The following is a 12687-nucleotide window of genomic DNA, read 5'->3' as shown; positions in this document are numbered from 1 at the left end:
TTTTTTCCTTGAAAATTATATAGATGCGAATATGTATATATTTTATATTATTACAAATATATATATATATATCTTATATTATTACATATATATATATATATATATATATATACATATCTCTTTCATATATTAAAGACAGACCATATAAAAACCGATCGCTCTCATGTGAACTCAAATTACTACACATCGCGCGCGTATCGGAATCACGCCATCGCCATCGTCGGGTTCGATACGGGACGCGCAAAATCCTTTTTGTGCTCCGTTGTCCCGTTGCGTTGGACTCGTTTCCAGAAATTCCACAATAGGATGAGTGGCGAGCACAGTATGCGGGATCGAGATATCGTGTGTGTCTACGGTGGTACCTGCCGCCATACAAGCGGCTCTACGACAAAGCACCGACACGCAGCGTAGCGGAATCGACGAATCTCACTCGATCAGAAGCCGAATGGAAATTAAATGCGCAGTCAACCGTTATGCTGATTGATTTGTATTCTGCGAACTGCTGGCATCGCGTGGAAGTGTGCTAAATTGTGGGATTTATGTTCTCTCCTAATTGCGTCGCTCTTCCCTCTCGTCTGACCATATCGCGTTTACGCTACTGTTCCGCCACCCTTCACCCGCTCAGTTAACATTCTTACTAGATTACTTTATGTAAAATGGCTTGTGTTTACGATGTTGCAGAATCATATCTCGTCAAGATTATGCATTTAGTAAAAATGTTTAATTAAAATAATTAAAGTATGTTTGACAATAAAAATGTGTGTCTTTGCAAAAATGACTCGAATAAAATTATAATGTTTCCGTAATGCGAATCTTTAATTAAAAAGAGTTGTACTTGTGAGTATTAAAAAATGCGAATGGATTTCTATAAGTTATTGTCTCTAATTAAATAATATAAATTAATCATATATTATTTTGAGATTTTATGAACCGAAAGACGATAAACAATTATAATAATTAATATAATATGATATTCTTTGTATTATTCTATTACGTCACGTTCTACTTACGTGTTTAAGATTTATAAAACATATTCTTTTTTTTCTCAGTAGATGAATAGATATACCATCGACATCTCTTGGGACTATCAAGAAGTAAATTCCTTTATTGATTTATATATGGAAAATATTTTTCAATTTCTTAAAAATCTATAAGTGAGTAGCCTAATTTTATTAAATTTGATATGTAAATTTTATATTTAATTTGATTTTCAATATGCAATATAAATGTATTAATAATACTTCTAAGTATATTGATATAAAATATATATTTGTTTGTATCTTTTATATATATTATTCATATATATTTATATATTAATAAAAACGTACACACATATATAAATCTTGCAATAACTTATTTCGTTAAAAATTATTAATTTTATTTATTTATTCGCAGTTGGTAATTTCAGCTTACTAACAGTAAGTTAGTTATCCACGAATAATATTCGCATGTATTTTACGAAAGTTTCTTCTGTGTAAGATCAATTTACACCATTTACTACATTGTAAATGCTGAAGAATCAAAAATTTGTCAGAAATATTATTTCGTATTTTACTACACGTTGATAAAAAAATCTATAGGTAAAATATCAATATGTTTATAACAATTCTTTTTCAGCTCAATCATATCTACATTTTGATTGTAACATTACACGGTAACTTTGAAATAGATGTTGCAACTCTACAGGTTAAAGGATTTTTACCAGCATTCGATGAACTACATTACTTATAAAATATTGCTTCATTAATCAAAAATGTTTAATTGAAAATGTTCCATTTTACTGCGATTATTAAAAGATTCATGTTAAGAATTGGATTAAAATTCTTCCAATCATAATAAACATAATGAAATCTCCACATGCAATATTTCACATATGAATTAAAGATTAATCGTTTTCCTGTAGGAGATATTAAATATATAATTCTGTATTTATTTTATTATTTAACTATTTCCTATACTTGTCTCTCTCTCTTTTTTTCTCTATAGAAAATATATACACATATAACTTATATAACAAAATGATAATACAGACTATGGAATTATTAAATATCATAATCATTCAAAATCATAATCATTCGACTAAACCTGCTATCCAGTACACGCTCATACATGATGCGACATATTTATAAAAAAAAAACACTGAGTAGATTGCGGAGGTTAGTGAACTTTGCATACCAATGAGACTATTCAAACTCTTCCTTTTACCCTAATCAAAATGCAACCCTTGACGCGATGCAACCTCTCCATCTCGGCTATCTCTGGAACCATCGGCTTTATTTCGCAGGGTTGTGGCTAAAGACGCACATTGGCCGATCAGAATGGAGATGGTGATGCAACAGGGGTTGGCGAAACGAGGATCTTAGTACATTCGAGACGACAGTTGATACGAGGTGTTACATTCCATCCGAGATTTTCAAATTACCGGATTATGCTGAGAAAACTGGTTGGCGCAGCAACTATCTAAGATACGCTCAACGTCGTCGGCACCATGGTTTTAAGTGACGATCACCCTAATGCCCCTTGTGTCGCGTCAAGTGGACGACGGAAATGAAGTTCGAGATTTACTGGCTTCTTGCGCCGACAGCGCTTGACGAACGATGGTTATGGCGTTAATGATCAGTTACTGCTCGTTGCATATCCGTTTTTATTAATACATAAATTAAGATAAAGCTGACTATAGCGTATATATTATTTATATATATAAATTATAATTTATAATTATAAAATTGTACTGCAATTTGTTGTTTGAGATATTAATATTTAATGAATGTTTAAGATTTTAATAAAATTGTTTATTTTAAAAATATTAATAAAGAATATGTCTTATTATTTTTTTAAAGAACACATATCTGATGATTTTTTTATGCAAAATAATGTAAAATTTATTCAAATTTTTTAATAGTGATATTTTTTAAATAATAGTAATTCTTTCTGGCTGCAATAAATTGGAATAGTTCAATTATTTATATGTATTCAATATTATCTTAAATATACGATATTGTCTTAAATTGCAATATTTTTCTGTTTCATGTTGATTGCTCTATTCCATTTCTTATTTATATTCTAGTAAAAACTCATTTGTTCTTACTGGTAATTTCTGCGTAATAATCATTAAAGTGGAACGCTTGTGTAACAATTATGAAATGTCAAAATATCACGAAAAAGCAATTATCTTTTATATATTTTCTAAAGTATACGCATTCGTGCGTGCACAAAGTGCGCTCAGCAAAACATAGAGAGAAAATACAGTTAAAACAATTTTCCCATGTTGTTATAATTTTAAAAGCGTTTATCTCGCAGCATTATGAATACTTGATGGAGGCAACGGCACATCTCATGAAGCGCTTTTATTATGTTCAATACGAAACTGTTCACTGAACACGATCGAGTAATAATTATTACTGGAGATCTCACTTATACCAAGTCATTAATATATAATATCGCCTGATGATAACGATTCCGAACTAATTGAATTTCCCATATTACATTTCATGTCGTTATGTTAAATATTAGTACGGATCAAAACACACAGAAATGCATGCACAAAGTTAAAACCAATGAAACGCAAATGCGTTTCCCATCATATTCTCGACGTTACGTATAGCTAAATTTAATCTTTACACATTCTATGTCAAAGTGAATTCAACATGATGATTTACGACAACTTAGCGTGCCTTTTAGCAAGAATTTTTTCATTCGATGAAATAAATTTGGGACAAAATTGAATTCTATACATATATAGAAAATACAGAATATCTCTCATTTTCTTTTTTTACGATTTCGACGTATTCTAAAATAACTAACTTTCTAAATAACTTTAAATAAACTTTTATAGAGTGGCACAAATATAGTTATAATGAGAAAATAATGTATTAGAGCTCCATTACGTCAAACAATTCCATCAGTTAGTAAGTTGATAGGTACCATAGTTTTTGCACTCGCGATTGTTGAAAGCGCAAGATCACTCGTGCGGTACACACGGCACAGATAATATCTCTCGGTCCGGTCGATAGAGTTTGGCTTAATGCGATACGCGAAGTGCAATCGATCCATTACTGTTATTTATCAGCTTTCTTGATGACAAAATGAGTCTTTACATAAGCGGTTGAATGACACAATCGTGATCGATTCTTTCCAATTTCTTAAACAGTAGAACAATGATCGATAGACAATCAATTTAAAATCTTAAACATTTTTTTTCAGTGACGTCCGCTGGAAGATATTATGAAACTAGCGTAAATTGGCAGTTTAAGCGATTAGCCACAATAACGACTTGCGAGATCGATACAAATATACGCAATGTCTATTGTTTCCGTCCGAAAGATTATCTAGATTGAGAAAGTGGAAGCGATATAAAAGATTCAGCGAGATAGATTGAACAGACAAGGAATCGTCGAGACCGACGAGATTAAAGTAATCCTGCAAGATGTATTGGAAACTGTATGTGTCATTGCTTCCGCACCTGCTTGTTTGCAATACTTTGGCTAGACCTATCATTTACGAGGCTGTCGAGGACGATGTCGCCGCCGTTGGCTCATTTATTCGCGAGATACGTCAACCGGCGCCGTTAAAAGTCGCTGCAGAAGTAGAGGATTTAATGAGCGCCGGTAACGCACCGAAATCACGAGATACTAAAAAAAGCATGAAAAACGCATCTGGTACGTTCTTAGTTAGTACTTTTTATTATATACGAATATACGATAATGTTATATTTAAAATAACGCAAACTTTAAGAACAAAATTATGGCAGAATATTAAAAAAATAATTTATTGGATATTAGTGTGTAATAATTATGACGACGAGAATGTAGACAAGAACGAAAATATATCTAAAAAAGAAATTTATTTATTTTATAATTTTTTTATGTACATTTTCTTACATTGCATTGTATTGTTCTATTTTGTTTATTGTATGCTTCTCTTTTTCTGAAATAAATGGATTAACGTTTATTGTCGAATACTGAATTTCATGAACACATTAAATGTCTTGTTGAGAGTAACAAGAACGGACAACAATGCGGTTTTAGGCAAATCAGACGAGGGTGGTTACTACAGAACCTACGGAAGCGATGCAGAGGGTGAGAAGGGTTACTTGAAGGAAACCTACGGTAAAGGTGATCAAGGCTACAAGACTCTCGACACCTTCCACAAACAAGACGGCGACAAATACGAGTTTGAGACGCAAACCAGTTACGGCAAAGATTTTGCTAACAATAATAACGAGAAACATCAAGAAGAAAAAAAGAATCATGATCACGAGGGCGCAGGTAAAAAATTGTTAAATTATAATTATAATCAGCAAAATATATTAATATGAAATAAAGTAAAAAAGAGAGATTTCATAAATATAAGATTCTGCCATTCTTTCTCTCTCTTTCTCTCTTTCTCATTTGATTTATTTTATATAGAATCATAGAAACTCGACTGCCTATATAAGATCCATAATCGAAACGCTTCTTCGAATCCGAATTTGAAGTGGCTGCAGAGGATAACGCGAAATTGTTCTTCATAAATTGCGTTTAATACGATATGAAAACTTTTATAGGTACTATGGTCGATACAGACTATATCGGCAGCGAAGGAGATCACGGTGAAGGAAGCGAGTATTCGCATTATACCGGAAGCGGCGGTGAAGATCACTATAGTGGCCACTACACGGATAAAGAGCCTTCACATTATGGTCATAGCGAAAATTATTCCTCTGGAGAAGGTGACGGGGAATCTTATGAAACACATAGCTCTTATAGCTCCGGCGGAGAAGGTGGAGAAGATAATTATTAATTATCAGAGAAATTATCAGAGAGATGTACACTAATTTTATTAAAAAATTTTTATTTTTTGATATTTCATTGAAATTCTAGAATTTTATTTTGTATTTTACCTGCCCTCTTTAATATTCATATAAAAATATGAACGTATAATTATTGACAATATGGCACGCGTATACATCAGTATGCATCAATAATTTATTTTCAAAAATGAAAACAATGCATGCATGCGCATATGCTTTCTATTAATATTACAAACGACTATAATGAAAGTTATAAATATGTTATGGATAGTAAGGTAGAAAAATATATAGAGTGTTAATAATAATATTATGATGTTTATGATAGTAAAAGTTAATGTTTGATAATTAATAAATTTATCACACATCATCGATGCAGGTTAATTTTATTTGGTGGTTACCTTTGAATTTTCCATGATATACACACATTATCAAGTTTCCGGTGAAATGTTTATTCGATACAATTATTTCTACACGATTGATTTTTAAGTAATTATTTCTATGTGACTGATCTTTTAATTACAAGGAAATATTTAATTAAGAAAAGCAATGAAAATTATTTTGCAACATGTTGCTTTAAAATAATAATAGAGTACGTAGCCAGACAAATATATTGAATGGATTAATATTATAACAGTGTTTCCATTATAAAATTTGCTGTTACGCTTTCGCGTTGGAATCGATCGCGAAAGTACGAGCATACGCTCAAAATTACTGCTCGGCGAAACTCGTTACATTAGCAATGTCCGTGCATGATCGATTATCAACAGCTAATCCATTCTGGGATATATTTCGCGTTGTATGCAAATAGTTTGTTTTCATAGTATGGATGGATGCATATCTGTTTGTTAAAACGCTATTGATACTTTATTCTTTATCGAAAGCGCGTCTCTTGTCTGATGTTGTCAATTGAAAAATGCGTAAAAACGAATACTTTCATTTTGCGCAGAGTCACTGATTCAATTAGACGCTAAAGAAATGTAATTCCTTTAATGGAAATGTGACGAAAGGCGAGAAATTTCCTTTTGTCATGAAGAAATAGATTTATGATTTAATATCATAACAGTCGACATATGCCATTTATTCTTAAATAATAATGTGATTTTAGATTTTGTACGAGGCATTTACTTAGTCAAGATAAAATATTTGATTTTCGAATAAATTATATCGCACTAATATGATACTTATTACTTGTACTAGCTATATCCCAATTAAATTGCTGTTTAAGTCCTTTGCGTTAGTATATGAGTGTAATTTTGGGACGTTTTTTGCGAAGCTTAATTTTATATCTAACATTACTTAAAAGAATTTGCCGTCAATATCATTAAATTAGAATACGCTTTGTATTTTGTATGAGTTTGCAATTTGTTCATATCGATTTTCCGTTTTGTTCGAAATCAAATAAGTTTTCGAATCTGTTTCGCTACAATTATAGATTCAGTTTAATTGTGCGCTTAATAGCAATGGTTTGGAACCGTGCTAGATTGCAGATACTGCCACTCGGTTGCCATACAATAGATACGGCTAATTGTCGACACAGTATAGTTTCAACTGACAGAAGACGATAAAAACGTGAGTGTTTGTTAAAAAGTACTTTTTGTCACGCAAGAATCGCTCGTTATATATATATATATATATATATATAAGTTCCAATTGTTAACTCTAATACAAATGTGTAACATTTATGAGCCTGAATTTTGCAATTATTTATAACGAGGGAACTTTCCAGATGTTGTTTATTCTCGGACGAGAAATCGATCTCTGTTAATTGTGCGAGATAATTATCATTAACGCTACGCGTGACAAATTGTTGTACATTGTTATCGATTTACTCTATCAATTTCAGGAATCTATACAATTTAGCGATTAATAAATTTAATTTAATGAACATGATTAATAAATTTGAAATATATCTTAAAATCATAATTCACTAATATTTCATTACATATTTTTTATATTATTTCTGCTTTTTTATTGTATATTTAATTAAAAATATTGAGGAAAAATTATATATATTATTTTGCTTTATATTGAATTAATATAAAGTTAATAAAACCATTATCAAGAGAAAATTCTCTATTTTGGATTTTACTAGCTTGATTTATATTTAAAACGATATATGTATATAGATAATAAAATTTAATATTTCAATCTGCGAACATTGATGTATGCAATATTCTTTTCTCTTCTTCTCTCTTTTCTTTTCTGTCTCTTTTTCTTTCTCTTTTTCTCCCTTTCTCTATTTCTTCTTTCTTCTTTTTCTTCTCTCTGTTTTGTTATAGTTTAATCTATTTGAAAATTTTGTTGCAATTATGTTTTTATTTTTGTTATTCCCACACATTTTTATATGCAATTAGCAAATATCGCGATAACAGATCAGTTGAAAATACCAACTGTTTGCTTGCATAAATGAGTTTAAGAGGCAAACAAAGCGAAGGTGGAGCTCGAATTACAGACTATTACTGTCAGCTTTCTCGTGGCTATCGCCAGAAAAGCTTGTAGCTTTTGGGATCTCTTGACCATAGAATGTGTGTATGTGTATGTGTGTGTACAGCTACGTCGGGTGGCTCCTCCGAGTTTAAATTAGAAAACAATTTCATTAGCAACCCAGAAACGCGCGAGGTCCTTTTGTTCGTCAGCGTATAGCCTGACGGTTTTATTCAGCATGCAAGAATACGCTATGAGAGAGGAAGAATACGTTACGCGGAGGACAGTATGAAAAGTACGAAAAAGAAGAAAAGAAGAAAGAAAAATGGTGTGAGGATATGACTTTAATGTGAGATAGTTTGGTCGTCGGATTAAGAAAGTCGAGACTAATGATGCCATCAGCTGATTGCACACCGCATAAGTTAGCAATGCCGAATTGACTGCTGCTTTTTCATTTTTATTCCTCATTTTAATCCTGCTTTCTATAGGTAATTATTAACAAAGTCAGTAAAAAACTCGTTCAACTTTAATAGCATAATAATGTGTTAAACATTTTAAAATTTTATTTAGCTCACAAGATTAAAAAATTACTATAAGCAATAGATTATTTTTTATTATTATTATCATTTTACATAATATTAATATTATCTTATAATACTAATAATATTACAATTAATATCTGTATTAATATATCTATATTAATTTATCTTATTAAGAGCGATAAATTTAATGATATTTGAGTTTCTAATTATGGAAGCTATTCCTGAGAACTTTTCAAGTTTTAATCATTACTATATTCGGCAAACGATGCTAAAATGCTTGAGGAGTCAACGAACCACACTTCGATTTACGACACTCTACCGTGCTTTACTCGTACATAAAGATTTCAATGGCATTTTAGATTTTAATTGAAGCCGCGCCTTCGCGCTCATTGACCAAACGAAGAGGCGGACGATCTGGATGGTCCAGCTGGTTCCCTCGGATCTGCTTACAAAGCAATCTTTCCATCTGAGCTGAGATCTACGGTGAGTGCCACCTAATCTAATTTTCGTTACGACGATTCCGAGTCGAAATCGAACTTGGCAGAACCTTTGGCTTTCCCTGTCTCAGGGATCCTCGCCGAAACTGGGCAGTAACCAATCTTTATCTTGATTATGCAGCGCCAACATCGGTAACAGCCAATCTTCAATCTAGGATTGTTGCCAAGATTGTAAAAATCGTAAAGGTCAAAATCTATAGATCAGTGTTTTAGCAAACTTCAAATTCGATCAACATGAATTTGTAATGAAAATCAGCACGCGATCATAATATATCGCAGTTTTCTTTATTCGTTATTTTATATATCAAACATTATTGTTACTATTATTTATATACTTAATCTGTCTTATTAAACTTGATCATGTGTTAACACACCTATTTTGTCAGAATATTATAGATCATAATAATTATTGAAATTTATAGATTTTTCTTTTGACATTCTAATTTTATTGAACATACGTAGTATTTTTTGTTGGCATAGAATTGGTGGAAGATTAAGACTAGGCAGGCTATTATTTCTGCTGGTTTTCAATGGTTTTTCGAAATCATCTAATAAAACCGTCAGGAATGTTGGAACAAATGGGTCAACAGTTAGCGAAACGACCAGCGCAACGAACGCCAAGCGTGATATACGTGTCGCCGACGTCTGTAAAACTCAATAAATTGTTTTTGGCTTATGACGTTATAAATGGTGTTGTGTTTACGAGAAGCGAATTTATGTCGCAGGTAATAGGATTAATGGTAAAATTAGACAGTTTATCGATGAGCCGACGAGCGCAACGATGCACGCATTGTGACAACAAAACGTTCCTACGGTACACAGAGTGACGTATGCATATATGTATTTGTACGTCATAACGTTAATTAAAATGATTGCGCGAGCATCTGGTAGGGTACTTAACTTCAAATATCGATTGAGGTCACGTCGTTACGCGAGGTGTTGATCGAACGCGCGCATGTGTCAGACAATGGGATGCCACTTTGATTCGAAATAGATATTTGGGCCATCCATGTCAGCTTCAAGCTGACCGAGATTTTACATTTCCTGCATTAATAGCTATTATCTGAAAAAGTGAGAGACAACCTGTCACATTTAATATTCTCGTAATTCAATTAATTAACAAGTTCCCGATTAAATTATAGAAAATACAACATCTCGCTTTTATTGAGAAAAAGAAGATGAAATAAAATATAAGATAAATCATATTTTTTTAATTAATCAAAGTATATCTGAACATAAATATATATTACAAATCAGAAAAAAAAATAAATCGAAATGAAGAAGATAATGCGATCTGTTGCGGTCTAGAAATTTCCGTAATATTGTTCCTGCGGCAGACCGATGATCATGGAAAAAGTGGTAATGGAAAGTTCTTCCTGCTGTTGAATACAACTTTATGCACAGATATTGCGTTCACGCAGTGTATCGAAATAACGAGTAATCCAATAAAAAATTGTTGTCCGAAACATTCATATTTGTGTGTGTATATGCGTGTGTGCTAAAAGCTGATAATTCTGGATAATTATTTAGAGAATATCAACGAATCAATTTGTTATGTCATTTCGCAAGCAAAAAAAGGCTTGACGAATAATGTTTTAACACCTGATTGTATCGATATTACGATAGACGGTGCGACGAAATATTCTAGCAGAATAAATGTAATGTGCAGCGATGCGAAGAACTGTGAAACCGTGTACCTATCCACCACACCAGTGTCAACGGAGATTGGAACGAAATTTAGGAATACTTGCGGTCGTGCAGATGAAAGTGGACTTGGCGGAAACAACCAGCCATGCCATGGCGGAAGTAGATGGACTATCGATATTTAAGTGTCAACCGTTGTAACGTCAGCCATCAGTCCGATCGAAACCGGGTACGATCGAGATGATGCGAGGTACAATGCTATTTTTGCCATTCATAGCAATATGTTCGTTCACGTTGCACCCGACGTGTCACGCCCGAGAACTGGTTAGTGCGGAATCGCGTATCAGTCGGCGTGATGTGCGAGGAAAGAACAATGACCATCATGTAGGTCATTTAGAGCCGATCGTAGTGTCGTCAATCGCAGAGGTAGGTGACCTCGAAACGGCAGCAACTGAACATAAGGGTCATCATCATGAATCCGGTGGTGGTCATAAACATGAATCTCATCATCACGAGGACCACGGTGGAAAAGGTGAGAAGGGATACAAGAGTCACCATCATCACGATAAAGGCGATAGTGGCAAACACGATAAAGAACATCATTCTGGTCATCATGAGGAACATGGTGGCAAAAAGAAGGGTCATCATGACGAGCACGAAAAGTACGGCGAACATCATGAGGGCGAAAAAGGTCATAAAGGTGGCAAGTTCGGTGAGAAGAAGGGTCATAAGAAGGGCCATAAGACGAAGGGTTACCACAACAAGTTCCACAAAGATGAGTTTCACAAAGAGCACAAATTTTACGATGATTATCATAAAGGCGGACATCATGAGAAACACGGTGACTTTCATGGTCATCATGAGAAAAAGGAAGGTCACCACAAAAAGGGGGGTCATCATCATTCCGGCTTCCACGAAGATCATCACGGTAAAAAGGGTCATCACGACAAAGGTCATCACGACGAGGAACATAAAGGCCATCATGGCAAGCATGGCCATGAGGAGCATCATTCGCATCACGATGCACATGGCAAGAAGGGCGATCATCATTCCGGAAAGAAATACGGTTATAAGAAAGGGCATTAAAATTGTACATAGATTCAAGTATTATAGATCAAAAAGTAATTGCTCGTTTTACATTATTATGACTTATATCTATTTCAGACTATATCACGATTTGTGACGACATTTTATAATCGTACATTTTGTATTGTTCTTTATATAATATAAATATGCGCAAATGTACTAACGCGCGCAAAGAAATTGTTTTATTGCGAGGCTCTCTCTCATTTCACAATGGATTTTCTTTCTTCTTCGGTCTTAATGTGGCAAATAAGTTTCTCCCCAGCTCATATTTGTCCCAGCAGCTACATTACAGTCAAGACGGCAGCACGATATTACGCCTTATCGATTTCTTACGATTTATTGCCATCGTTTTTCTTGGCGGTCTTTTACCACTTCCCAACTTAAGTAATTTTGCCATTTCCTCTTGCCCTGTGCTTCCGTTTATTGATAATGATAACGATTGCATGAGAACACACACAAACGCGTAATTGTATCTATATATAATTGAGGACTTTACTTATTATAGCTCAAAAGTTAACATCACGTATTCAATTATCAATCCGACTAAAAAAATTACATTAATTAAATAAAATTCTTATTTTGTAAATAACATATGTTTTATGTCAATTCCACTTTTTTGAGTAAACTGCGATAATTCCATTGGGTCAAGCAAGTGAATTAATTAACTGTACAATAAAAATATTTTTCAGCATTTCTATTGTTT

General features: G+C 33.1%; 2 protein-coding genes across 2 annotated transcripts; both read left to right on the top strand.

The window, feature by feature from the left end:
- Nucleotides 1-4426: 4426 nt before the first annotated feature.
- On the top strand, nt 4427-5804 carry LOC112639090 (spore wall protein 2-like). Its single transcript, XM_025411978.1, has 3 exons — nt 4427-4658; nt 5028-5267; nt 5546-5804. The coding sequence occupies exons 1-3, from the start codon at nt 4427-4429 to the stop codon at nt 5779-5781; spliced, it is 708 nt and encodes a 235-aa protein (XP_025267763.1). The 3' UTR covers nt 5782-5804.
- Nucleotides 5805-11138: 5334 nt separating this feature from the next.
- On the top strand, nt 11139-12167 carry LOC105257669 (histidine-rich glycoprotein). The gene has a single exon (XM_011268460.2). It carries the CDS (start codon nt 11139-11141, stop codon nt 11982-11984), a length of 846 nt encoding a protein of 281 aa, XP_011266762.1. The 3' UTR covers nt 11985-12167.
- Nucleotides 12168-12687: the final 520 nt, after the last annotated feature.

Source organism: Camponotus floridanus, unplaced genomic scaffold, assembly GCF_003227725.1.
Source record: "Camponotus floridanus strain SB8 unplaced genomic scaffold, Cflo_v7.5 scaffold46, whole genome shotgun sequence".
NCBI classification, from domain to species: Eukaryota; Metazoa; Arthropoda; class Insecta; order Hymenoptera; family Formicidae; genus Camponotus; species Camponotus floridanus.
The sequence above is the reverse complement of the archived record's forward strand: the minus strand, read 5'-3'. Positions and strand labels throughout refer to the sequence as shown.

Bases quoted from the DNA above. Each gene is read 5' to 3' on its own strand.
- LOC112639090 (XM_025411978.1), top strand. From the start codon at position 4,427: ATGTATTGGAAACTGTATGTGTCATTGCTTCCGCACCTGCTTGTTTGC. The intron at 4,659-5,027 runs GTACGTTCTTAG...ATGCGGTTTTAG, and splicing joins AAGCATGAAAAACGCATCTG to GCAAATCAGACGAGGGTGGT. The intron at 5,268-5,545 runs GTAAAAAATTGT...AAACTTTTATAG, and splicing joins TCATGATCACGAGGGCGCAG to GTACTATGGTCGATACAGAC.
- LOC105257669 (XM_011268460.2), top strand. From the start codon at position 11,139: ATGATGCGAGGTACAATGCTATTTTTGCCATTCATAGCAATATGTTCG.